Source organism: Pezoporus wallicus, unplaced genomic scaffold (genome assembly GCF_028554395.1).
Source record: "Pezoporus wallicus isolate ANWC-B61680 ecotype Strahan unplaced genomic scaffold, APGP_CSIRO_Pwel_v1 contig_3365, whole genome shotgun sequence".
Classification (NCBI taxonomy): Eukaryota; Metazoa; Chordata; class Aves; order Psittaciformes; family Psittacidae; genus Pezoporus; species Pezoporus wallicus.
In genome coordinates this window covers 6,173,656-6,199,886 of record NW_026640883.1, presented here as the reverse complement: position 1 = coordinate 6,199,886, position 26,231 = coordinate 6,173,656, and the positions used below count along the sequence as shown (strand labels likewise).

Below are 26,231 nucleotides of genomic sequence, written 5' to 3'. Positions count from 1 at the left end.
CCTCTTCCTCCTCCTCTCACCGCCCTAACCCAGCTCATTCCCCAGGGGACCGGCGGCCGAGGGGGCTACGCCGTGCGGGACAAGGCGCGGGGCCGGTCCCCGGTCCCCATTCCCCGATCCCAGATCCCCATCCCGGACCCAGATCGCCATTCCCCATCCCGGAGCCCCCATCCCGGCCATCTCCGCGGCTCCGGGGCGGGGCGGGCGGGGCGGGGCAGCCCGGTCCGGTCGAGGGATACGGCGCTGCCGGAATAAGAGGCTACGGGAGCGCGGCGGAGCGGAGGGCTCTGGAGGCTCGGGGGAGCCGGCGGGCTGCGGCCCCATGGACAAGTACAAAGGTGCGGAGGGTGCCCTGTGCGCGGCGGGGGTAGGGAGAGGCTCTGAGGGTGACGGATCACTGGGTCGCTGTGGGTCACTGGTCCCACGCATGGGAACGCGCGGCGCTGGGTTGCGGAGCGCTGGAGGCAGCTCCGAGCTGGCGTTTCCCGGGAGCGGGACCAGGAGCCGGGATCCGCTCCCGAGGGTGTGTGGGGGGGGACGGGACTGTCCCGAGAGTGAGAGTTCGGCTCCCTAGGGCGGGGGTCCCGCTCCAAGAAGGAGGAAGCGTTCAGCAAATGGGGAAGGGAGCCAGCCTCGGGGGATGCGGTCCCGATAGTGGGGTCTGGGACCGGATCGCAGCGCAGCCCTGCCGAGTGATGCGATGCCCATGCGTACCTGCCCCGGGCTGAGAGGGAGGAATAGGGGACGCCTCTTGTTTTGCACCATCTGCGGTTCGGGACCCGTTTTTGCTACCTAAAAGGAGGGTCTTGTTTTGCTTTATGCAACCACTGTATTTAGCTGTTGATGGTCGCTCCCCCTTCCTAAGTTGCCTATCCCACCTTCCCCAACTTAACAGGCAGGATACTGAGTGTCCTGTGCTCTAAATGCAGTGTGTTTGGTGGTTAGAGAGAGGGCAAATAAGCAGCCACCCTGCTTCCTCTCTGGCACATCTCATCCTGGCTGGTGGTCACCCACGACCCATTTATTTCTCTGCGATCGATGGCTCTGGCGCTTCCTTTGTGATGCCACTTGGTTGTTACCACCAAGTCTGGCTCTTCTTGTGTCTGTGGGGCTATGGGTGCTCCTGGAAACTTCTCAAACCTCAGTGCTCGTTGTCAGATGAGGAGGGAGGAGGTGGGGTGAGGTGTCCTGGTAGGGGACACTCAGGTGTGTGTGGGTACACTGTGATTTCTGCTTCTGCTGGTGTGTGAAAGCCCTCCCTGGTGGAGGGGGATCCAGTGCTTGCGTGGCACAAAGTGCACAGCACATTTTACCTGCTGAGAGGAAGTGTGGTGGTCCTTGTAACTGCTGTCCTCCTTCTGCAGCTTGAACATTTAAGCAATGAACTTGGTACTAGACAATTACTTCTCCACTTGGACTTGTTACCGTCAAACTAGCAAGGCTTGGTTGTGTCTCAGCAGATGTCTTTGAGCTAGTAGCCCTTTTTCCCTAATCCTCCTTTGGTGGGGACTTTGTATGTCACGGTGTCCTGTTGTGTGAAGTCAGTTTTTGCCAGGACTGTGTATTTTTTGACTATGGAGGTACTTCAGTATTCTGATGGCTGGCACTGTGCTGCCTGTTGCATTTTGATCCTTTTCCTCCCTCCAATCGATACTTTACAGACGCAATAAGCACAATAGCACCATACTGCAAGAGGGATGTGAAGGATTATATTGCAAGTCAAATATTGTGTAGTCTGGTTTTTGTCCTTTTTTCTGGCAGGCTCTGTACAATTCCATTCAGTTCCAGTAGCAAAGCTGTAGATTCATTACGATTCAGCTATGTTTTGTATATTGTCTTTTGAAATATGCACACTGCTCCCTCAGAGCAGTGAGGACGTGTTCTGCACATGGGAAATGAATAGCAAGTGCAACTGATTGCGGAGCCCTGCCAGTCCCTGTTGTGTTAGTGGTAATGAGGGGACCGAGGCACCTTCAGCTCTGTAGGGCAGCCACAGGTGATGGCAGCACCTTGTTTAGTGGCAGGAGGTGTCCCCAGCATGGTGGGGTGGATGGAGGAGGCAGGTAGGGAATGGCTGTGCTGGGCTGGGGAGAACCCATGGGAGTTGGGAGCCCTGAGAAGCAGGTGGAAGAAGCAGGTAAGTAAGTTGTTAGCAATAAGCACCGGGGATATGTGTCTGTTCTGGGGGGGGGCGGGTATCTTGTTGCTGCCATGGGGAGTTTTCATCCCTGCTACTAGTAAGGCAGAGCACTTGTGCAGGGAAATCCCGTAATGATAGAGATGGATAGAGAGGGCTGTTGAGCAACGAAATGGTGTTATGGGAAAACAGATTTGACTACAAGATCTTTTCTATTACTTAAGAAATGCAGGTTGCAAGCATCAGCAAACAGCAACGTTTCTTTCCTTTAAGCTCAGGAAAGGATGTGCTTACATCCAAACTCTATCCTGGCATGCAAGAGGTGTCTCTCCCGTTTCAAGACAGGGTGAAGCACCCACAGGAATCCTGCTGGGAGGAGCAGGTAGGGAAGTTGGGGTGTGAGCCTGGGGCTGGTGGCTCCCAGGGTGGCACCCATGGGGCTGGAAGGGATCAGGCTGTTGGACTTGAGCAGTGGGAAGTGAAGGAGGAATTGTGAAACTCTCCTGGGAATGGGTTTCCTTTCCCAGCCTTTGCAAATGAGGTTGCAAGGCCACTGCATAGGAAGATGTCTTGACTCTTGTCAAGCTGTTAAAGCTCTGAAGCATGATCTTGATGTGTGGCAGGGTTTTTTTCCTGCCAAGGCCACAATGAAGAGTGTCTTCTGTTGGTGAAGATGCTGCTTAAATATCCACATTCTCCTATGATTTAGGAAGCATGTGTGAGACATGAAGAGCAGCATACCCAGGCTCAAGGGGACATGAGGGTGATCTGCAGAGGGCAGGCACGAGTAAACCTGGTCACTGTACCCTCAGCTATGGAGTGACAAGGAAGAGCTGCTCATCTCTTGTTCCTCCTCTGTTCTCTGTAAGCACTCCCTGCCCTCCATCCCATGAGTTTTTCCCCTCAGTGTGAGATCTGTACACCTGTCCCATCTTGTGCTCCCTCTTATAGTGGCACTGTGGCTTCATGCCTACTCCTTGCCCCACTTGTCACACATGACCATCTCCAGACCCAGGGGAGAAGAGGTGCTGAATGCACTGTTACTGATGAGGGGTGTGTTGGTGCCACCCTTGCTTATCTGCATCCTTAATAAGGCCTCTCAGACCAACCTCTTGTCACCACAGTTATGCGCATGTCCTGTGTAATGCAGCCCTGTGCATATAGTCTAAAATGGCAAGAGATGTGAGCCTTGAGAGGTTTGGAAGGTTATTATTGTGGTTTTAAGGTTAGATCTTAAATGTAATGGAAATTGAAGTGCCTTGAAGCCCAGTTCTTCAAAGAAAGGTGTCTGGCATTCCTTTTTTACTATCTCTAAGCAAAGAAACAAGCTTCACGCTTCTTATCTGAGGGTCTTCCAGGGCTCTAGAGAGCATTGGTGGTGTTTGCAGTGCCTCCCTATGGAGACAAGCATTGTTTGTCAGTGGAGAAGAGGTGGGCTTCCTAACAGAAGCCATTAAAACAATGACTTGGTAGAAAGATGAAGTGTTTGCTTGCTAGTTAACATGTTTGAACTGGGAGGGGAGAGGGGTGTGGGCCTGTTTGGGACTTTGGCACGTGTCCTTTTGAACAAGTTCTTGCACATACAAGGAGATAGGCTTGGGATTAACCGCAAAGTGGAGACATGAATGAGAGACGCCAGCCCTGGTAACAATCTGAGGCCCTTTATAAACTCTTGATAATCAGAGTCAGAAATGCTTCGATTCATATTAACATGAGCTAGGCTCTATAAAAACATATGTAGTTCCTCCTCAGTTGATCATCAGCACAGCTGTTGTGTTTAGCTCATTGTCTTGGTGTAATTGGCAGCTGGGGAAAACAGGGCAATGTACAGCTCTGTACCAAATCCAATGCAATCTTCAGCAGCTAGGCTGAGCTTGCCTTTAAATTCGGCTGAAAATTCATGTCCTGCATAACCTTATAACATGAACAGTAACTGATTTATGTGAGCGTGACCGTGGCTGGTTTTGGAGGATGGAATAAGCAGGAATGCGGAGTCAGGGGTTTACGGGATGCAACCTTTTTCTGTGACTGAAACCAGTGCCTGTCTCAGTTACACATCTACCCTGTCCACCCCATCAAGCTATCCTACACACTGTCACCTGTGCCAGCATAACATTTGTGTCTCTTCTGGCACAGCTGCATTCCTTATGCAAACAGGGTGCCTGAGGATGCTCTAAACTGTGTTGGGTGCACGTGAGCCTCTTCAGCGCTCTCCAGACTGGGACAGGCTCACTGCAGAAGGACGGGAGGCTTTAGGGATGCTGGCTTCAGTCCCGTTTGATGAGCAGTTATGGCCCTCAAGGGGGTGTCTGTAACTGCCAGACCTTGGAGTGCTCCTTTTGCTGCTCCTAAAGGGTCAGTGGTGCTTGCTTCTGCAAGCTCAGGGGTCTGTGCCCCATCTGTGTCATCACCAAAGCTGACAGGAGCCTGCTCTGCAGTGAGCAGTGCTCATAAGCTCTGAGCCTTTAGGCACCTGCTTTTGGAGTGCTCCTAGCAAGTCAGGAGCCCTTGCTTCTCTCTTGTGATAATCAGTGTGTCGGGCAAGTCTTGCTCCTGTTCCTCCGCGCACCTCCATCACTCCTCACAGTGGGCTCTGTGCCCAGCTGAGGACTGGAGGCACCATGTGAATGAGTTTATTGTTCACTGATGGCTCTCATTGAACACCCACAGCCCAGGAGCACAGGGAATGGCTATGTGAAAATGCTTGTACTGCTTTATTTTGGAGCATGGCTGGCTCACTCAGCTCCCAGCAGTGGTGATGGACTGGGGGCAAGCAGGCAACTGGGCAGCTAACATCACCCAGGCTCTGCAGGACTGTGCACCAAAGGCTTTTAAGTCTGGATTCTGGTCAGCTGCATACTTGCTCCATGACGTTTCTGTCTCAACATACAGCACGTAGGGAGGCTTTAATGACTTGACTGGATCCTTTAAGATTTTATGGCAAATCCAGAACCTGAACTCCAAGCTTCCCAGCCACTGGCCAATGCCTTCCCTGAAACCACCCTGCCTGGATCAGTGGAAATGAGAGATGTTGTTCTCTTGCAAAGTCCCTGTAAACTCTAATTTGCTGCACCCTTCAGAATGGCAGGATTCATTTAAGACAGGGAAGTCCATCTTCAGGCAATAGCAGCTGGAGAGCCCAGAGCTGCAGGGAAAGTCTTGGGGAACCAAAAATCAGAGGTGCACCTATGATTAAAGATGATGCAGATGCACCTTAGGACATACGTGTTCCTTGCTGAAGCACACATCCAGACCCAGTAAGTAAGCTGGGATCCCGCAGTCACGCAGCCAGTTTGACAACCTGTGTGGTGTTGTTTACTTCATCTTGGAAGTTGAGTCACTTGTGCTGATCTCTTGGGTCAGCAGACAGGATGGACTGGTCAGGTGTGTGCTGCAGACTGTCAGCACAGCTCTGTGGGTCAGAGATGTGTCTGACATGGGCTTGCCCCATGGAGCTGCTGGTGCAAGCGCCGATACCAGTTTCTGGGCTGGAACCGCTTATTTGGCTGTGGTTATGGGGTGGGAAGGGAAGTGTCAGTCAGCAGGCACGTTCCCTGGCAGGAGCTGGGAGAGGGCATTGCCATTGTAAGAGCTAGGCTGTGATTTGGAGAAGAGGAGGAGTCAAATTTGGGGACTTCTTGCTGTGTGCTATAGTCTGTGGTAAAACTTGTGTGAACTGGAGGAACGACTGTAAAAGTTCACAAAAGTAAAATCTGTGTGGAAGTCTTCAGCATGAAGGCATCGATCTTCTGGTACCCAAAGTTCTTCTTTACTTTAAACCAAAATAAAATAATTCATTTATTTGAAGCCAGGGAGTGCAGAGCTTTAGGAGGAAAAAATACAGCTCCAGAACAAGTTGCCAAGGGTGGTCAGGGGAACCAAGCCCTTTGAGAACCATAGAATGGCTTTTGTTGGAAGGGCCCTTAAAGCTCATCCAGTTCCAACCCCTGCCACGGGCAGGGACACCTTCCACTAGAGCAGCTTGCTCCAAGCCCCTGTGAAGCAGGGCTGGAACTGTGCCTGCGTGTCCCCTTCTGTGGGGCTGAGCGCTGGGTCTGAATCCAGCTTCCCCTCCCAGCTGTAGCTAAAAGAGACCAACTGGGGCTGAAACCACTTGGAGCTGTTTAACTTGGGCTGGGATGGCTGTGGGAGCAGCCATCGCTAAAGAAGGCGGGAGTGTGGCAATTCCTGCTGGCAGGGAGGGTTTGGCTTCCCATTGCCCATCCTGCGCAGGCTGGGTGCAGCGGTGGAGGTGGGTTGTGCCAGTGCGTGGGACCCGCAGTGAATCGGGGTGCTGCAGAGGTGAGGCCTGGGAAGTGCATTGGTTTGGTCTAAAGTTCAGAAGATGAGGGTCAGGACTCACTAAAATACCTATTTCTTTATTTTCTCCACTGACCTATTGATTTCTTTGTGTGCAGAATTCCATAGAAGCCATGTTTGAGGATGGTTTGGTGTATGGCAATGTTGTCTTTGGTTATAAACAGCTCTGTCTGGAAGTAAATATCTCAGAATTATGGGATCAGACTGAAACTCTCCTATAACATATGGACTTGGCCACTTACAATTTAATAAGAACTAGTATTTCCCCCCCTTGGGTGGACTGTGCTTTGTTTTGCATAAAGATCTGCTTAAGCTTAAAGTATAGTGCAAGGCTTAGAAGGAGCCTGGGAAACAGGGATCCACAAGTCTTTGCTGCCAGTTCACCCTGTGGGCTTCTTATTTCTGAGCATAGGAAACTCCTCCTGTGATAACCAAGAAACTGAATGTTTTAAACAGTAACTTTAGACCCCCACTCATGCCAATAATCAATGAATCTGGGCTTTCCAGAGTGGGTACTGAGTTTGGGGTGTAGAGGTGGGCAGCTGAGCGAGCGGGGATGCTTGTTGAAGTTCGTGTAGCGCTTTGGCAGCAGTGCTTTGAAAAAGGTGAGTCTGAGCCAGGAGATTCTTGCAGATCATGCTCAAGCTGTGGCTTGAGCCCGTACCTCTAGGAGGAAGTTAGATGGGGAGCGTGGATCTCTTTCCCAGAGCCTGCATGTGGTCTGAGGCAGGTGGGAGGGGAAGCATGTGTGCAGGCTCCTGTGAGCAGAGATAAGGTATCTGCAAAGAAATCTCTGATCCGGACTCGCTCTGCAGATCTCATCATTGCTATTTATCACCACCAAGTATGACAACTATTAAGGTTGGGAAGAAGGAGCTGGCTCGCAGACATCTTGAGTTGCACAAGGTTTTGTGATGCCACTGGTGGCTTTAGCTGTAAGTCTCTCCACACACGTATGTGAAACGTGGAGCTTTCTTCTGCTGAGGAATGAAGCCCCGCAGCCTTCCAGTAGCACTGTGGGTCTGGCATCTCTGTGGAATAAAACAATGTATGTGTCCAGTCCCAGTGCCAAACAGCTCCCACTATGGTGGTCCCGCTGGGAATGAGTCAGTAGTAATGCAGAGATGCTCTTTGGTACCTGCTGGTACCTCTTTGGTACCTGGTGGTTAAGTGGCCACCACTTGTGGTAGCAAAATATAACATGTAGACATTGGGGCTGCCTTTAAATGTGGAGATGTGGCAAGGCCAGACTTCAGCTTGTAACAGCTGGAGGCCATCTGCCCCATGCATCCCATCGGCAGCTTCATCCCTGCTGCTCGGCTGGGGACTGTGTCCTGTCTCCTTTGTTTAAATCCAGTGTCTTCAAGGATCTCTTGTGTTTTACTGCAGTCTCTAAAAATGTGCCATGTAGTCTGAAATGGTGGGAACTTCGGCCGCTTTTATTGCTGTACTTTTCAGGCTTCTCCACACTGCCCTGGGGTACACGGGATCAGTCAGAGAGCTGGGATTGTAATGTGCAGTTCCACATCTGTTTATAGGATTGCTTGATCTTGGCAGCTGCTGGAGTATGATAAAACCCTGCTTGAGAATAGAACTGCTTGGGCTAATGGGGCTCAATCTACAGAGCAGCTGAGCTATCTTTACCTTTCTGTAGTGAGCTGAGTTGAGGGGTGAATCCATCTCCTCTATGCACAGCCAGGTTTCTGGTCCCTGTTGTGAGTTTGGTTATATGTGCACATGGGTGAAGGCAGCTCTTTTTGCTGGAAGATGAGCAGTGTGTGAAACGGCACAAGCAATGCCCAGTAGAAGGTGTGATACAAGGGCAGGCAAGCCTGGCTGCTGCCAGAGGTCCAGATGTCCCCCCAGGGCTGCACCTACAGAAGATGTGGCTGCAGACCGAGCAGGGTGGTTCTCACCGTCTCTGCTGCACGGTGGCTACGTGCTTTTCCCCCTGAAAACATTGCAGCCCATGGGGGTGTTTTGCCTCATGTGGGGCTTGTTGCACCCAGTGCCTGGGGCTGCAGGTGATATCAGAGCTCAGCAACCTTCACCTCTCACTGAGAGATGGTTGTAAGTACCCCAGGGCAGTGCAGAGTCTCCAGTGAAATGTGTATGTGACTTTTTGGGGTGGTTTTGGTTTTCGTCCTACCCCAGTATTTGTGCTTCCTGTCTCTTGTGCAGCATTGTCAGAGATGAATGTGGTTAGTGATGCTCAGCCTGTGCATGGTCACGGTATCTTTAGAAGCCTCTACAACAAATTGCTCTGCAGAGCACCTTCCTGGGTGCTCTGCCTTCTCACCCCACCAGTTCATCTGCTGAGACCTCTTTTGGCTGATCTACAAGCTGTAGGAAAAATGTGAGGGCTAACTTCTCACGATGGGCCTAATCAAGTGTTACTGGGTTCTATTACTCAACTAATCCGAACAGTAAGGAATTAATAATTCCTTTTCTGCTAACAAGGACTTGTCTTATTTCTGGGCCAGGGCTGTGTGGAATAAGGAACAATGCACATTCTCTGTGGTTTACAGCAGAGATGCACTCACCTTGATACAAAACAAAAAGGTCGTGTCTCTTCTTGCTGATAGAAAACAGAAGTTGGCTACCATACCATTTAGCAAAGCAACACTTGTAAATGATTTACTTTTCCGTTAAGCATGGCATCATTTTGTATAAACACAGGTTCTCATTACTGCTTCAACCTTATCCCATCTTCTCTCTTCCAGTCATATTACAGGATACATACACATGGATCCTTTCACATTGTCTTTTAGCTTTCTGTAACGAGCAGTGCTAGGCCGATGTTATTATCTAGTTCCTAGATGCCACGTCAGTTTAATTTGCTCTAGCTAGAGCTTTGCATTTGTTCCCCTAGTGAGATAATAATTCTTGGTATTTAGGTTGTCCTTTGAGTGCTGAAAGGAATTATTGGCTTGTTCTAATGCAATACTGTTCAGACCCCATACACTGTAACTGATTAAAGCATGTCAAATGCATCAACTCTCACAAGTGTGGCTTGGCACTTATCTGAGTGTATGTGAACTCTAAGGCCTGGGTTTATGAAAATTCACCAGTTTTCTAAATCAGTCTTGAGTTATACTGACCTATACACTTGATTTCTAGGATGTTGGATTGTAATTCTGTCTCTGATCCTGATCCACAGCTATTGAGGCACTGTTGATGTGGTTTGGTATTTGAACACTTTCATCATGGTAGCCAGTCACACTTTGAGCTCAGCGGGCTGTTGATTTATTCAGCTGTATATGCCAAAATACTCATCACATCAATTTAAATGGGTTACACTGCCTTATACTAAGCCAGCATAAACTGGCACTATATGAAGCAGAGCTGACCTGGGTGAGGATGTAGTTGTTCTGAGCCCGTGTCTGTTAGCACTCTGCACTAGTTAACTGCAAGTGAACGTAGTTTTCAGATCAGGTTGCTCAGGCAGATGCTCTCCAAGCTCTATTTCTGGAAATTGAAGTGGGAGTTGGCAGGGTGGGGGGAAGCGAAATGGCAATCAGAGTTCCTGTATGTTACCCTAAAGGCTCAATTCCCACGTCTGGCTGAGAAGAGAATCAAATGCTTTCTAGACCCAGGAGGCTCAGCATTCCCCAAACCAGAATGATTTATTTTTAATTCTGATAGTTCATTGAAGCTATTAAACCAAGAGAGCAATGACAGTTTTATTATACTGTGTAGAATTGACTGCATCGAGCTTCAGGCAGTGCTGAGATTGAAGATCCTGGGGTGCTGTAGGGAGTATGGATATGCCTGGCTGTTGGGCATCTGCACTGCCTGTGGGCCATGCACAGGCTGACTCTGGTTGAAACTGTGTATTAAACACCATGGAATTTCACATTCGTGTTTCTTTGGGCTGGCTGCGTCAGCCTTCCTTCAATTCTTTGGCTCAAATAACGGCATCCCCCTAAGGTTGTGTGCTGGGTTGTTTTTCATTTGCTGCTCATATCATTTGAGCTATGGTGAGTCTTTTATTCTTGTGGTGGTCAGTTACAAATCCCACAGGATTGTCAAAGCCACAGGGACCAACAGGAGCACAGCCAGGTGTTGAGCATAGACAATGTGCTTGTGTGAGAGGGGTTGAAAAGCATATGTAGGGTGTCCTGTTGGTGCCATGTGTATAATAGAATGGATTATCCTTGCAGTTAATGTAGGCTGTTTGGTGCCTTTTTGAAACTCATCTTACTCTAAAACCAGGATAAGACCCATGGACTGTTGTGTACCACTTCCAGATCCCATGTTCATACATCAGTTAACTGCTGTACATGTCTCCATTAAGAAATGTGTAGGTCTGGAAGATATACCCATGTTTTATTTAAGGTATCCTTATAACATTTAACTCTGGTCAGACAACCTCACACTGACATTCCCAGTTAGCTACAAAATCTTAGCAGTTTGCTGCTGTTCCCATGCTGGATTGAGGTTTTTGTTGGAAATGCTCTGTTTTCAGCATATGTTCTTGTTTTTCCTGATAAACATGAATGTCTCTTGGCCGATGCTTAGGGGAGGTGGGAAGGGCCAGTTTCATTCCTGGTGTCATTCCAACATAGTCAATGGGCTGACCACAAGTATCTCGGTGGATCTAAGATATTAGATTTGCCGAGTCTTATTAATACATCACAATTTCTGTTGATGCATTTTATTGAGATGTTGCTTTACCATATTTCTGGTGAAGTTGATAAAGATGCTTTTTACATGCCAGGAAATCTACATTTAACATAACAAAAGTTGACTTGTGATAGAGGAGGAATGTAGAGCTGACAACTTTTTAGCCAAACAGCAATGCTAACAGTTCCGGGTGCTAATAGCACAGAGGCACTGACCCTTGCTCCAGACATAATTATTTGGACCATGAAAGATGAGGAGGCTTTTCTGCACTGGAGACCTGGAAATGCAGCCAAATCAACTGTGGTCATCTCTGCAAGGGCTGAGGGCCCCCGGTGCTGAGGCTGTGGAGCTGATAGCGGAACCAGCACTGCAGCACAGACCCTATCAGTCCGTGACAAAGAATCATAGAATATTTAGAGTTGGAAAGGAACTTAAGATCATCCAGTTCCACAGCTCCCTACCATGGGCAGGCACACCTCACACTAAGCCATGCCACCCAGGGCTCTGTCCAACCTGGCCTTGAACACTGCCAGGGATGGAGCATTCACAACTTCCCTGGGCAACCCATTCCAGTGCCTCACCACCCTCACAATAAACAACTTCTTCCTTAGATCCAATCTAAACTTCCCCTGTTTAAGTTTTAACCCATTACCCCTTGTCCTATCACTACAGTCTCTAATGAACAATCCCTCTCAGCACCCTTGTAGCCCTCCTTCACATACTGGAAGGCTGTTCTGAGGTCTCCACACAGTTCTCCAGGCTGAACAGCTCCAGCTTTCAACTGCTCTGGTGCTTTGGGCTGAAGCCTCTTCAGCTGTTGGTGAAACGGTGCTGCTGAGAGCTTTGCTGATCTCAGATTCTGGGTTGGAGTTTCAGATTTACTCTCGGTCCTTGCCTGTAGGATTGCCTCCCCTCATTCATACATTCACTTTTGGTCTGTTATTCCCAAATGTGCAGGCGTGCCCTACCATAGTACAGACAGAAGGAAGTGAAATATTCCATTCTGAATATGTAAAGGGAGCTGCTGCTTAGTACAGACAGAGCTGGCTTCTAGATGAAAGAGACAAATGCCAAACTGTTTTGTTTCAATTTGAGCAGGAGAAGCTTTGATCTAGAGGAGATGACTCAGTCAGTAGCAGGGAACAACTCTTTATAGTGAGTTTAGAAATAAAACCCAAGGATTTAGGCTATGATGGCTTTGACACGTCAGTCATAGTGTATATTATGTGAAAATGAAAACCATAACATCTGAAATGAAGTGTGGAGGCTTTTCTAAAGAGAAAAAACAACTTCTGATCTTGGTTGCCAAGAGTCTTCCTGAAGCCAGAAAGGACTGAGGGGGAGCATCATTTCTATCGAGGAATAATGAGCGACGTGGACAAACAAGGAAGGAGAAAGACTTCCTCCAGCACAGATCAAGCCAGAGGTGGGACCAGGATGAAAACTGGGATCTCCTGACCACAGGTCAGGCTCCATAACGCATGTGTGCTGATTCAATGTGTCCCCTTTGTCACTGTTCACAGTGCTGTGGATGAGAAGGCAGATGCGGTCAGACCCCGCTCAGTCACCGGGTCAGCTCCTGTTGCATGGAGCAGGGATGGCCAGCTCCTTGCTACTGAGCTGCTTTCATCTGCAGCCAGGTGTCCGACTGCAGATCAATGCAGCTGTGTTTTGTGGCACTGCAGCTGGCCAAATAAACACAGCTGGAGCCAGCCTGGGTCCCTGTGCTCCCGCAGCACGCATGCGCACTGAGCTGTGCGGTTGGGTTGGTGTGCTGCATGGCCAGCATCCTGGGGATGTGCTGAAACGCGTCTGGCACGGACCAGCAGGCTGTTGGCAATTCCCAGTATGGAAGGAAAGTGCCAATGGTGTTCATTATTTCTGTAGCTTTATTGTACATCCAGCCACTGACATACGTTTTGTTCTGTGCTGCTGGCCTCTATAGGCTAAGAACAAATGGGTAATGTCTACCTGTGGAGGGCCTCAGAACATTTCTATGCATTCAGTAGGTGATGGAGGCTTCTTGGGCACAGTCACTTTGTGAAGTATCCTGCTATCTAACAGTTTACTCCTGCTGAGAAGGATGTCCCAGCCCTCAGCCTTACCCACACACAGGGAGGATGTCGCACCTCCTTGCCTGCACTATCTCTGGTACCCATTCTCCTCACCAGCAGACAGCTACTAGCTTTTCACCAGGTTACTTTTCTGGCTTGGCTTGCTGGCAGACTGGGCAGCACTGGGAGCTGGAACAGTGTGCTGGGGAGTGGGAGCAGTCCATTGGGTAGCAAAGAACTGCAAATGGACTAACTTGGGATGTCAAGGATGTGCAGATCCTTCAGAGATGCCTGGCAGCAGGAGCTTCCCTGTTGTAGCTCTGGTCACAGAATTTGTTACAAAAGAGTAGACTGATTAGTTAGCCCAAGCTGTGCAGGTACAGAGGTGGTGAAATCAGAGACAGAAAAGATCCTTTAGATTTCCAGGTAGAACTCCATCATCATATCCGTAAGAGTAATGAGATGTCCCAGACCATGGAATAATCCCCAAGAGAACTGAGGCAAGTCACCTTACTGGGAATAGTTCACATTTCAGTAGGGAGAACACTAGAAGATGCATACTTTCTGGAACATTGCATTTGAGAACAGCTGAATCAAAATGGTTGGCTTTGAGATTTGGGAAGAAGTTCATCCCTGTGAGGATGCTGAGGCCCTGGCACAGGGTGTCCAGAGAAGCTGTGGCTGCCCCATCCCTGGCAGTGTTCAAGGCCAGGTTGGACACAGGGGCTTGGAGCAACCTGCCCTAGTGGAAGGTGTTCCTGCCTGTGGCAGGGGGTTGGAACTGGATGAGCTTTAGCATCCCTTCCAGTCCAAACCAGTCTGGGATTCAATGTATAAAGGCATCACATTATTAGTATTGGATATATATATATAGAATGGAAGAATAAAATAATTTCCTTTCTTGTCAAGACAGAACCCAAACATTTTCACTGATGCCAAAGAACAACTGGTGCTGTGATGTGGGAACTGGAGAGAGTGTGTCTGTACCAGGGGATGCACAGAGGATGCAGCTACCCATGCTGCATGCTGTCACCAAATTGAAATCATCCTGGCTGTCATGATTTTCACAGCCGTATCACTGTGAGACTGACTGGTCAGGCTTGTGCATGTGTGAGTGCAGAGGCTGTGCCTGGAGCTGATTCGGGAGCTGCAGGTGGTGAGAGGTGGCCGGGGACTGACCTCATGCTGGTACAGAGCAGGGCTGATGGATGGCATCCCTTCTTCCAGGAGAAAGGAACACAGTCACAGGTGCTTTCACCATGGGGGATGTGGGAGGGAGAAGGCAGCTGCTGCCCATTCTACAGCAGAGAGGGTTGAGAGCTCCCAGATGTCAACAGATCCTTCTCTTCCAACTTCCCGTTGTACATTCCATCATTGTGTCTTGTTCTGCTGATGCATTTCCAGGAACTATCACCATTTCAAAGTCCTGCAGAGACAGAGGGAGGGTCCCTCTGTGAAGGCTTGAGGAGCAGATGGTTGCATTAAGGTTTTACAAATAGCCTTACTTCAGCAGTGGCTCCCCTGCCACAGAGAAAACTTCTTCTGCCCAAGAGTCCTTTCAGTTTGTCTTTCCCCTAAATCCCAGTCTCTTCAATTGAGTAGTTTTGAATGTATTTTAATGACGCTTTGCTATTTGGCTCCAAAAGGACTTGAGAAGTCTCCACTCCACTCTCCTGCTCAGAGCAGGGCCAACACTGAACTCAGACCAGGTTGTCTAGGGATCCATCCTGTCAAGCCTTGAAAACATCAGAGGGCAGACCTGCCACAACAAATCTTCATGGAGAAATTTTTCCCCCTGTGTATCCAGTTGGCACCTCCCTGTTTCAATTGATTCCACTTCTTGCTCTCCCACCATGTGCCTCTGGGGAGCTGGGTCTTCTCGTAGTGTCCTGGTAGCCCCCCAGGCCATCTCCAGGCTGTGGAAGCCATGCTCAGCTGTCATTTGTGCTCTCCTCCTCCATCTCCACTCCTTCATTGCTAGGGGCTGGATGCTGCTCGTGCAGTTGTAGATGCTGTAGCCTTTCCTACAACGTTCTCAAGTTACTTATCAGGGCAGCTTTGGTATTCCTGATGAACAAAGTGCTTATTTGGCAAGAAATCTGAGCCTTGCTCTGCCAGGAATTGTACTCATTGCCCACGCATGGACTCCTGAAACTTGGGAGGTAGGTGGGAGTGTAAGTAAGATAGGGAAGGAGGACTGGAAGAAAAGCTTTAGGTGAATTTAGCATGCTCTCTAACTAGTATTCTCAGATGGGACCAATGTTGTAATTGATCTTGCAAACCATAATCTACAGGAGTGCTGAAGAACTTCTGCTATCTTCCAAGTATGTGTATAGCTCCACTGAGTCTGGTAGAGGTTTGTAGGATTTCTTGGATTAAAATTAGCACAAAGGTGGAAAAAAGTTCAGTGAAGTTGAAAAGAAGGGATATTGCAGGGATGGGAAGGGGAACATGTTTGATTGTGTCAAGGTTAAGACAGAACAAAACTGACCATGACACACAAGTGAGAGGCTGATGGACTGAAAATGCATTGCAGTTCTGGCTGATTCCAAACAAACCTCCAGCAGCCTGTAGCATGGCAGTACAGGTGTACTCCTACTTTCTGTGGGTGCTTTGCATTATTCCCATGCTTCAGTTTACTCCTGTCTCATGTGCATAGTGCTGCCTTTGCTATCAAGCAGTAGTATGAAAATTAATGGCTTTACCCAATGGCACCACCTGAGTGTTAAAGGAAAAACATTTTCTTGTGAGTAGCCCTGGTAATGTGTAAGTTAGCAAAGAGCTTGGAAACGTGGGCTCCAGTCCTCCTGGAAACAGCCAAAAGGACCTGACAAGAGGTGTTATGAGTGTTACCGAGTGAAGCCACTGAGAGCTTGTGATAGCTGTACCTCATGACAGGAACACTCCTGACTATTGGGTGGACAAAGAGTGAGAATATTCATCTATAGCTATAGGACTATAACCTTTATAACCAGTTGGGAGTTTTGGACAACTTATAAATCTCATAAAATGGGTGCTTGTGAATGAATAGTAAATATATCTGAATGCTTGGGTGCCATAACAGTTAACTGCTTTTAGTCTGTTGTTACAAAATGCAACTTAAGTCCAGAACTGGTGGCGATCCTCAAAGCTATAGGTGTGTCCAGTGCTGCAGAGTTATGAAGTCTCTTTTAGATAGAAGGAAATGGGTGTGATAAATGCTTTATCAGAAAACCAAAGCAGGTCTGTAGAAATCCGTGCTTGCAGAGAAAACCGTGATTTTTGTAAGTATAAGACAAAAAGATGATAAATCCAGCAGGGAACAAGGAAGTCATGTAGCCACTGCGAAAGATCCAAACATATGGAAAATTCAATTCTATGGAGAATTAAGTCACTATTATGTAATCAGGATCAATGGAAACGAGCTGATGTCAGTATTGGACTGGCTTAATGTATGGATGGAAAATCGTGTCCTCTCGGCGAGACCTGCTAATGGGAGTGGGAGCTCCATGCGTGCTGCATTAACATTAACTTGTTGGGTCATTTTTTTACCTAGGAGGGGCCTGATCCAAACCCAGCAGAAGTAGATAGGGTTTCCACTAACCTGAAACTGATCTGGGCTCTGAATCTGTAGAGGATGCAAATGGTAAGAGACTGATGAGCATCTACCTCATGGTGGTTGTTTGAGGTAAAACTTGTCCCTTTCTTTCCATCTGTCTGAGCCTTTTGCACTGCAGTTTACTTGCTTGTCCGTCCAGGTGAGGCTACAGTGGCTCAGCAGCCTTGGAAAGCCCCAATCCAGGTAGGGTTCAAACTGTTCACACAGGGGACCTTCAGGTTGGATCTAAGGATGAAGTTCTTCCCTGTGAGGGTGGTGAGGCACTGGAATGGGTTGCCCAGGGAACTTGTGAATGCTCCATCCCTGACAGTGTTCAAGGCCAGGTTGGACAGAGCCTTGGGTGATATGGTTTAGTGCGAGGTGTCCTTGCCCATGGCAGGGGGTTGGAACTGGATCATCTTGAGGTCCTTTCCAACCCAAACCATTCTAAGATTTCCTTCCCAACCCCCAGCTGTGCACTTGGCACCAGTAGGAAGGAGTGTCCCCTGTGTGCAGACCATGGAGATTCCAGTAGTGTTGCACACTGATAATGTTGTAAAAGTGCCCTAAGACCTTCCTAGCAGCCTTGTGGCATGACTGATCCCACGAGACAGAGCATGTGGTGGGGAAAGGATGCAGAGCAGCAGCACACCCCCTGCAGTGGCACTAGGTGTCCTGGAGGAGGGCGTGCAGGTGAGACGCTCAGCAAGGTCCCGTGCTGGGTTCTCTGTTGTGCAGGGCTTGGTAGCAGCAGCAGTCTGGAAGCTTCTCCCTGGAAACAAGCCGTCATTAGCCTGGCAGCTGTGCAGGAAACACCAGGGCACGCTTTTTAGGGTGAGCATGCTCTAGTTGGTGTAACTGAAGGATTGTCCTTGAGAAAGAGTGGCAGCAACGCACAGTCCTAGACACAGATGTGTGTGCTCTGGCTAGTGCAGGGGAATTGGCAGCAGAGAAGTACACTGTGACACAGAGCCTCCCTGCTGGAGGAGCTGCTTGGGTTCAGCACCACTTGGAGTAGTCCCTCTTTGGCCACTGGGCACTTTGGACCTGAGAATCCAGCCAAGTGTCCTTGCTGCTGATGTGAGAACCAGGAGGAGGTTTGGGGGTTTTCCAGCCTGAGGTGTATGTTCCTGGGGCGTTCTGGTGGGGTATTTTTGTGTTTGTTTCTGGGTTGTAAGTGAGGATAATGGCAAGAGACAGCATGTAATAGTTCAGTGAGAAGTTCGCATTCTGGCTTCAGGAAGACTCTTGTACACTGAGGTAGTGATCAGGGCACTTCGCTGTGAGTTACCTAAGGTACGTTTTAGTGATAAGCATCAGGCACATATGAATTAGAAGGGACCTTCTCGTGGGAAGCAATGGGCTTTTCTCCACATTAAATAGTTTTGATGCTCTAGAGTGTTACTGTGTAAGAAAACATGGCTCGGAATCAACAAATTAGGGAAGAATGTCAGCTGTTAAACGTTAGTGGATGGAGCTGTCACATGGAGAGTGTGGGTGGCTTCGCATTAGCAGAGATGCCAGAGGTGGGGGGGGGCAGTGGTGGGAGAGAAAGGGATGGGAGAGTCTGACCTTCAACAGTTTCCAATGCAGTGAGAGCCTGAAGGGAGTGGGTGAAGTGAGAGCGAGGTCTCTGAGAGTGTCATCACACCTCACAGCAGAGGACCTGAGCTGCTGAACACCTCACACCCACTGGAAAGGGAGCTTTAGCCCTAGCCAGGCTCTTCAGCTGCTTCTGCTGTGCCTGCTCTGTCAGGCCACCTCTGAGCCAGTTCTGAAAGAAACCCCAACCACAATAAACCATCACTCAAACATCAAACATGTTGTGCTGCATATATCGTCAACTTAGAGTGGATGTGGCTCAGTGCAGGGTGCGATGGGTACCGTCACAAGTGCAAGGGAGCATTGAAACCGTGTAGCCAAAGGCAGGGAAAAGGAAAGAGGAGCACAGGGTCTTGTTAGCTGTATGGGTTTGGGAGGTTTCTGGGCCCCTAAGAGAACTTTGATGTTTCCCAAAGTGAACTCATGGAAATGATATGGAGGGGGCTCCAACACAAAGAGAGCAGAATTATCTTCAGTCCTTAGACACATCTTCTGCATTTCTAACAAGCCTGTCCAGATTAACTCAAGAAACATTTTCTGTGCTATGGAATAATCACTGCTAAAATGGTGCTGGAGAGGTGAAGACACCCTTGGCTTTGTGTGCAATGTTGAAGTGATCGCATCTACTTCCTGCGCTGCAACTATGCAGATCCATTGAAAGTTGGCCAGTGCCTTTCCTGAGAAACAGCTGCTCAGAAATTTGGGAGGAAAAATGTTTTATTCCTCACATTCTGGTGGATTTGAGGCTCACCAGCTGGTTGAGAAGCCTGCCAAGGCTCTGTGCTGTTGTGGAAATGTACAGTAACTGGGCATAAGTAGCTTTAAGACCCTTTTTGGACTTAAGGGTGAAAATGTCTTAATTCTGGGAAACTGTTGAATGTCTCTTTCAAGGCACAAATAAATCAGAAGGGAATTGCTCTGTCTTTGCCAACAAATAAACTCAATCTGGGGAATTTACTGTCTGTTTCCACGGGACCTCTTGGGCTCTGCCTGTTGGCTGGAGTTGTCCAAGCCCTCCAAGGCCCTCATGCTCTTAATGTTTATGTTTGAAATATGATATTCAACCTAAAACTCTGGTTCTTAAAGTTGATTTTCTTTTTTACTGATTGTACCCATAATTTGTGTTATTTCAATCTCAATTGTCACTATATTGGGGGAAATCTCCCATTGACTTCAAGGAAGTTAGACTAGTTTTAGCAGGCTGGGTTAAACAAGGAGAGGAAGACAGAAGATTTCTGTCAAAAGAACTTTGCTCCAGCAAATGCCCTTTTTTCAGTGTTTTCAGGGTGTTTTTTTCCTTCTTTTTTCTTTTTACCCTGAGTAAACTGTTCTGATTTGTTTTTCTCCACTCCCTTCCCACCCACAACATGGAGAAAAGTTTATAAGAAGTATTTGGTTTGACTGCTGTGAAGCAAGTATTTTGTTTGCTGTAAATTGAAAAGCAGTGCGGTTGCTGCAGCCTTAAAGCCTGTTTCTGGATGGAAAACTGGATGCTTCCTGGCTTAGGATGCAGTGGTGATGCTCAGACACAGGGACAGCCTTGTCCAGCTTAAATGTGTGCCCAGGTTGGGATATTATGGTCCAAGGGGTGGGCCTGTAGAGGAGTAAAGAACCGACTGGATTTGGGGCTGGAGAAGAAAAAGATTGTGGTTTGTATTCTACTGGAACCCCTGGGTGTGTGGGGAGGGCCCTTGCCTGCAGGGAGTAGTTGAAGACTGTGTAAGCTGTATTTTAGCCCCTTTTGTGAGAGTTCTGTATACACATCCACTCTCCAGAGCTGCCCTTATAGCCAGGAGCTGCTTGTGTGTGTATCTTTTAAAACAAGATAAAGAGTGCAAGTGCTGACAATATAGTAAGGGTTCTCCAGGTAGACTTCCTCCTTCTGGTTGGAATAGGCCAGTCTGCTTGTAGCAATGCTGTCTATTGATGAAACTGAAATCAATGTTCCTTCAAGACAGTGAATTGTTCCCTTGGGATGAAGTTCAGGCTGTGACAAGCCAAGAGACCAAGATGTTAACAAAGCAGCATCAACCTATTTGTACGGTTTCTTGTATACACACTATACAGAACTTCTGAACAAGAAGTTCTTCTAAACCTATGAAAAGAAAGGCCAAGAGAGAAAGTGTGATGCACTAGTGGGAGGTGTTCAGATGCTGCCAAAACCATGTGTTGTAACTTGATGCAGTGCCAATGTTTCTGCTGTAAACTGAATGCAGGTGAATGCTGATTAAAATGAGCCAACACAATATCTATCTACTGCATCTGTTGTTTGGTTTAAGGTGGCATCTAGAAATACAGGTGAGGGAACCAGATTCTGTCTCTGTGGTGATATACGATTATTCTTATCTCTGTATTTTCATCCTAAACTAGAAACATGAACAACCCACAGACATGCAGTATTACTCACTCTAAATAGCTATGTAAAGAACCCCAAACATACCTTACTACTTCTGTTTAGCCTCTGATGAGTAGACAGCTTGGGAAAATGTTGGCTTTATTTATTGCACCCTGTTATTTTACAGCCTTGATGTGTGTAGAGCTCTGATAACTGGCTTGGTGGCTGAAGGGGGAGCAGTGGATGTTTACCGACTTCTTTACGGGTTTCGGCACGCTCCCATGACATCCTCCTAGGCAAACTGATGAAGTACAAGCCAGAGGGTGGATGGTGAGGTGAAAACTGGTTGAACTGCCATGCTCAGTGCGTTGTGACTGGAGACACGAAATCCAGCTGGAGGCCAGTCACTAGTGGTGTGCCCCAGGGGTTGACAGTGGGGACCTGTACTGGTCCATGTCTTTGTTAGTGACCCAGCTGAGGGGGTAGCGTCTTTTACAGATAAGAGAGCCGTGGGAGGAGTGCTCAATGTGCTGTTGTTGGGAAGGACCTCGGTAGCCTGAAGGAATGAGCCAACAGGGATCTCCTGAAGTTCAAGAAAGAAGGACAAAGTCCTGCCCCTGGGGGGGAAAAACCTCAGCACCTTGTACATGCTGGGACCGAACATCTGGAAAGCAGCTTTGCAAAAGAACACTTGGGAGTCCTGGTAGACACCAAGTTGAGCACAAGCCAGCGATGTGCTGTGGTGGCAACAGCTTTTGGGGCTGTGTTGCCAGCAGGTCAAGGAAGGTTGTGTTTTCACCCTTTATTCATCCCTAGTGAGACAACATGAGGAATGCCAGCTCTGATGCTGGCCTCCCTGGTACAGGAAAGGTGAACATACTGGAGCTGTCTCAGGCTATGAAGATGATGGACTGAAGCATCTGTCACAGGGGGAAAGGCTGAGACAGCTGGGACCATCCAGCCTGGAGAAGCATCAGTCCAAGCGGATCTCATCCGTATGTATAAATGCCCAGTGCAGCAGGTGTAGAGAAGATAGGCTTTCCTCAGTGGTGTCTTGAAAGGACAAGAGGCAGTGAGCACGAAGCAGAATACAGGAAAAATCCCTTTTAATGTAAGGATAAAGCTCTTTATCATAAACTAGAACAGGTTGTTCAGAGTAATGTGCTGCAGCTGATCCTGCTCCAGGCAGAGACTTGGATTAGGCGCTCTCCAGAGGTGCCTGCCCCCCTCTCCTGTGGGAACAGTGAAACCTGTCAGTTGTCAGCACAGTCCCTTTGAAGGGATTTCTGTGAGCAGTAAGGATCTGGGATGGAGCGTGCATTACTCCAGCCCTAGCAGCTGCTTGTGCTAGGTACACCCTTAGTAACAGAGAAGGAACATTTTAATAGGGGTGTGCAAGCCATCCTATAATGCAGCTCCATAGAGGCACAATCTGTATTGGTCAAGGGAGTTTTAGCTTCCTGGAGCAGAGCCTGTGTTCCTTTAGCACATGACACAGCTGCATGGATGAACACCCACCCCATTGCACTGGATCTGCTTTTGGCACACTCCAGGTATCTGTGAACTTGTGGCCCTTAAGCTGTTCTGCAGATGAAAATCTCGAGTGTTGACAGTGTACTGTCAGGGCTGGAAAAAGAGGCTTTTCCCTGCTAATGGGTTTGCTGCCTCTCCGATTTCCTTGAAGCACTGCTAAATGGGTCACGCAGAAAGGTGGTTTCATCAGCTCTTCTGTTTGGCTGGAGGGAAAACGCTCTTATTTATTTGGTTGGTTCAGCACAGAGTCTCTCTTGGCAGGTCTGTCACTTCCCAGGCACTCCAAGCTGCTCTTTCCTGTTCCTTTGCTGGGAATCAAAGGTAAGCTCCCACCTCTGGCTAGCTGTGGTTGATGTGGGCAGAGCTGCTGTCCAGGTTGCCCTCCAGCCCAACCAAGTGTGGTGCTTCCAGTGCTGATCCTCCTTAGCTGCCCTCTTAAGGGGTTGGAAGTGTCTCTGGGAGGCTCTTCACTAGAGGATGGGGTCTCCTACACATACTGGAGTTCAGCTGGGCAGGAGGGACTTCCAGTGAAAAAGAACATCTGTAACTCCTTAAGTGTGACCACTGTCAAGGTTTCCATCCCTCCAGCAAAGCAGTTCTGGAGCCAAAGGCGAAAAGCTGGGTAATCCCCGATTTTTCAGGGGAAGAGGGAAAGGGAGTAAGTCCTGAGGATAACTGCTTGTTTTCATAACTGGAGAGATTAGTTGTGTTTTAAATTACAGCATATTGAGTCAGTGCCTCTGACACCCAAAGCTGTGCTGGTGGAAAGCTGCTGGAGTGCTTGGTCAGGCAGGATCCCACACCTCTACTGTAGTTTGGTGCAGGATGCACCTTGCAATGCAGCTCAATGAGGATGCTGAATGGCTCCCGTGCTTGGCTTTGCTCCACCAGCGGGACTGTTCCTGTTGGAGGGTACAAGGCTGCCCAGCAAAACAAATGGCATTGTTTCCACAGGGTGTAAAACCACTCCCTCTACCTTCCCCTGCGCTGCTGCCTGTATCCCAGCTGTAAATCCTGAGGGGAAGCAGCGGGCTGAGTCATCTGGGGCTGCCTGTGTATTTAAAAACCAGAAAGCCTGGAACACCGCAGGGGCTGGGAGGAGACACTGATGCACATTACATCTTGGCCAGAGGTGGTGGGTTCCCCCCATGTGCTTTCCCTGTCCTCAGGCTCAGTTGCTGACTCAGGTCGCCAGGTTTCAGCTGAGGTGATCAATAGCAGCCGGTTCAACCATTGATGAGGCATCAAACTGCTGGGATAAACTTGCTTGCTTTTCCCTGGGAAAACTCATATGTGAGCTCAAACCTGGAAAAAGGCTTGCACGGGGAATAGCTTTGAAGATTTGTGATGCTCGCAGTGAGGATATGAGGGCTGGCTGTTCTCACCCCACAGTACTCAAGGTGCCTGTGAAGCTCTGGCCATTTCAGTTGCTCCCTGCATTAGCTGCAGCAATGTAGCTTTGATCTTATTCATGCAAGAGTAAGTGAAAGGGAGCACCAGGGGCTGCTTTGGAGCAGGGTAGATTGCTGCAGTGAGCATGCAGCCTGTTTGCATCCCCCCATCCCCTTTCCTCCTGGAACAGCAAAATCCAAGCAGGGAGGTTTGGGTTATTGTTGGGTCTTTCTCCACCTGCTCTGGCAGCTGATTTCCTAACGAGCAAAGTTGCCTGGGGATGCCATTTACCATGGGGAGGCACTTCCCTCTGTGCTATTGCATTGATTTATTGTGGAAACTACATGTCCAGCCTTGGTTGTGGGTGGTGGTTTCTCTTTCCATGCTTTCTGTGGAAAAGCTGCTTTTCAGCAGAAGGGCTGGGTTTGCAAGCTTGCCCCTTCCTAGAAAGGGCTGGGTGAAATAACTTGTGGTCCTGATACTGTATGGTGATGGGTGGAGGATGAGAAGTACAGTAAGGAGGGAGTGCTCCTTTCCTCTCCATATATCCCACCCACACTATGAGCACAGGGAGTTTGCTGCTGAAGCAAAAGGGCAGGAAATGGGAAGTGAATAAAGGAAAGGACTCCTGTGAGTGCAGCCTGTGGGACACGGTGCTTGGGCCAAAGAGTCACTCTATTAGCCTAGCTTTTAAAAAGGGCTTTGCTAACGGAATGTAACCTAAATCTGCCATGCCTCAAAGCAGTAAGTCTGCACTGTGTCTTGTGGCTAGGCAGAATCAATCTGCACGCTTGCAATAAATAGAAAGCAGGCATGTTGTGGGCTCCTTGGGCTTAGGGGAGTTGTACAGCAGCTGATGTGGAACGGTGTGGTCTTGCAGGTAAACACCTTGAAAGCAAAGCCTCAACAGGGCGGTGTAGCCCAAGTTAGGGAAGAAGACCCTCTATAAGGAGCACAGGCAAAGACTCACTGTCCTACCGTGTGCCATGCTGAGACCCAAAACATCCTATGCTGAGACCCCACATTGCAGTCCCTAGTCTCTGAGCCCTGTTTTGCAGGTGGGCTCCTGATGCTGCAGTGGATCTGTGGAGTGCCAGGTATCGATTCAGGCTTGTTGGTCCAAAGATTTCCACCGCTACTGCATCCCTCTGGCTCCCCAGGGTCCTGGTCTGGGATTTGAGGCAGGGGATTTCTGTTTAAGGATGTCTTATTCATTTGTTGCTAATCACACACAGTTCTCATCATTGCTCAGGCTGTGGCTTTCAGCTATCTTGAAATGAGAAGAAAATACATGTTTGTCTTCCAGCACCTTGGGAGCCAAGGGAAGCCTTAGCCAGAGCCAAGATGTAACGTGGCAGTAAAGACACTAATATCCGATGTTCCCTGAGATTTGTAATTAAGAGCTGATGACTTTCCCAAGGTTACCACAAGGACCCTGGGCTACAGGACCAAGTTGTCTGCCTGCCATAACACAAAACCTGTTCCTATGGCAATGGGCTGATTGCCCTGGGGTTTTGTGCTGATTTCAGGGTGGAGGTTGGTTTTGGTGGGTTTAACTTATTTTTAATGAGTTCTTCAGTGTATCTCCCATCTCCCTGGCACAGCCAGCAGCATCTCAGCAGAACCTCTCAGCACTGCAGCATCCCATAGGGCTGCAATCAGTGCCAGGCACTCTGCAGGGACATCATGAGAAGGAGCCCCTTTCCCAGGGGCCCATCATTCCCACACCATCCCGGAGGTGACAGGGGCCAGTGCAGCTCCCTCATTTTCTGCAGGGGCTGCGCTGGGGCTGCTGCTCCGTTGCTTTTTCTCATAGTATTTTAGTCAGAGGAATGCACCTCCTGACCCAACGCTTGCCTGGGAGAGCTGAGTGCCGGGAATGGGGGCCCTGGCCCTGCTCCTATTTTGGGAATGGCTGGGTGTTTCCAGGTCCCCTGGGTATATGCTGCATTTGCCTTCTCGCCTGTGTTAATACTACTTGGATTACAGTGAGGACCTGGAAGCCAACCTTTTATGATCTATGTTTTTATTAGGTAAGCAAGAGACAAAATGCATCCTGCTTGCCTGCCTCTCTTCTCTTTGCAAAGGGATGTCTGAGTGGGAAGCATTCAGGGAGGGCTGTGTTGGTGCTGGTACCAGCCAGTTTTTGGTGGATGCTTCCACAACTAATGTAATAAGGGAAAGAAAAGGGATTTTTCGTTCTATTGAAAATCTGTCTTGCTCCCTGCCTTTACTAGAAGGTGAAGCGTGTTAGGAACGAGCACAGTGGACATCTCGGGAGCTCCTCTCCTCTCTGCTCACTGTTTGAGATGCTTTGGGAGGTTTTAAGCTGCCAGTTGGGAAAGTACAGGAGCAGGCTCCTGCCTGCTTTACTGCTGAGAAGTCCCTCCCCCAGCCTGAACATGGGATCAGATCCCACCACAGACTTGCTTAAAAGTGAGTTGTGTGTGCCAGGACGTGCGTCAAGGGATGGAGTTAACCTCATGCTTGACTTGTTTAGTTGAGCCAGGGCCATAAATAGGTCAGTTGCAATAGTACAGTGTTTTGTAAATGTCTGCTGTCCTGAGTTGCTAAAAAATGCACTTACTAGTGATGGATTAAGGGGAATACAGCCTTTACATCACCCCCCTACTGTACTTGGTACATGCAGGGACT

At 48.7% G+C, this 26,231-nt stretch overlaps 1 protein-coding gene across 7 annotated transcripts in view; it reads left to right on the top strand.

The window, feature by feature from the left end:
* The first annotated feature begins 220 nt into the window (after nt 1-220).
* Nucleotides 221-26,231, top strand: part of AFAP1L2 (actin filament associated protein 1 like 2) — a 68,887-nt gene continuing 42,876 nt past the window's right edge. For all 7 annotated transcript variants that reach the window (XM_057420937.1, XM_057420933.1, XM_057420936.1 and 4 more), the window contains exon 1: nt 221-338. In XM_057420937.1, coding sequence (XP_057276920.1) covers nt 323-338 — 16 coding nt within the window. In that variant the 5' untranslated portion in view covers nt 221-322. The remainder of the gene's footprint in view (nt 339-26,231) is intronic.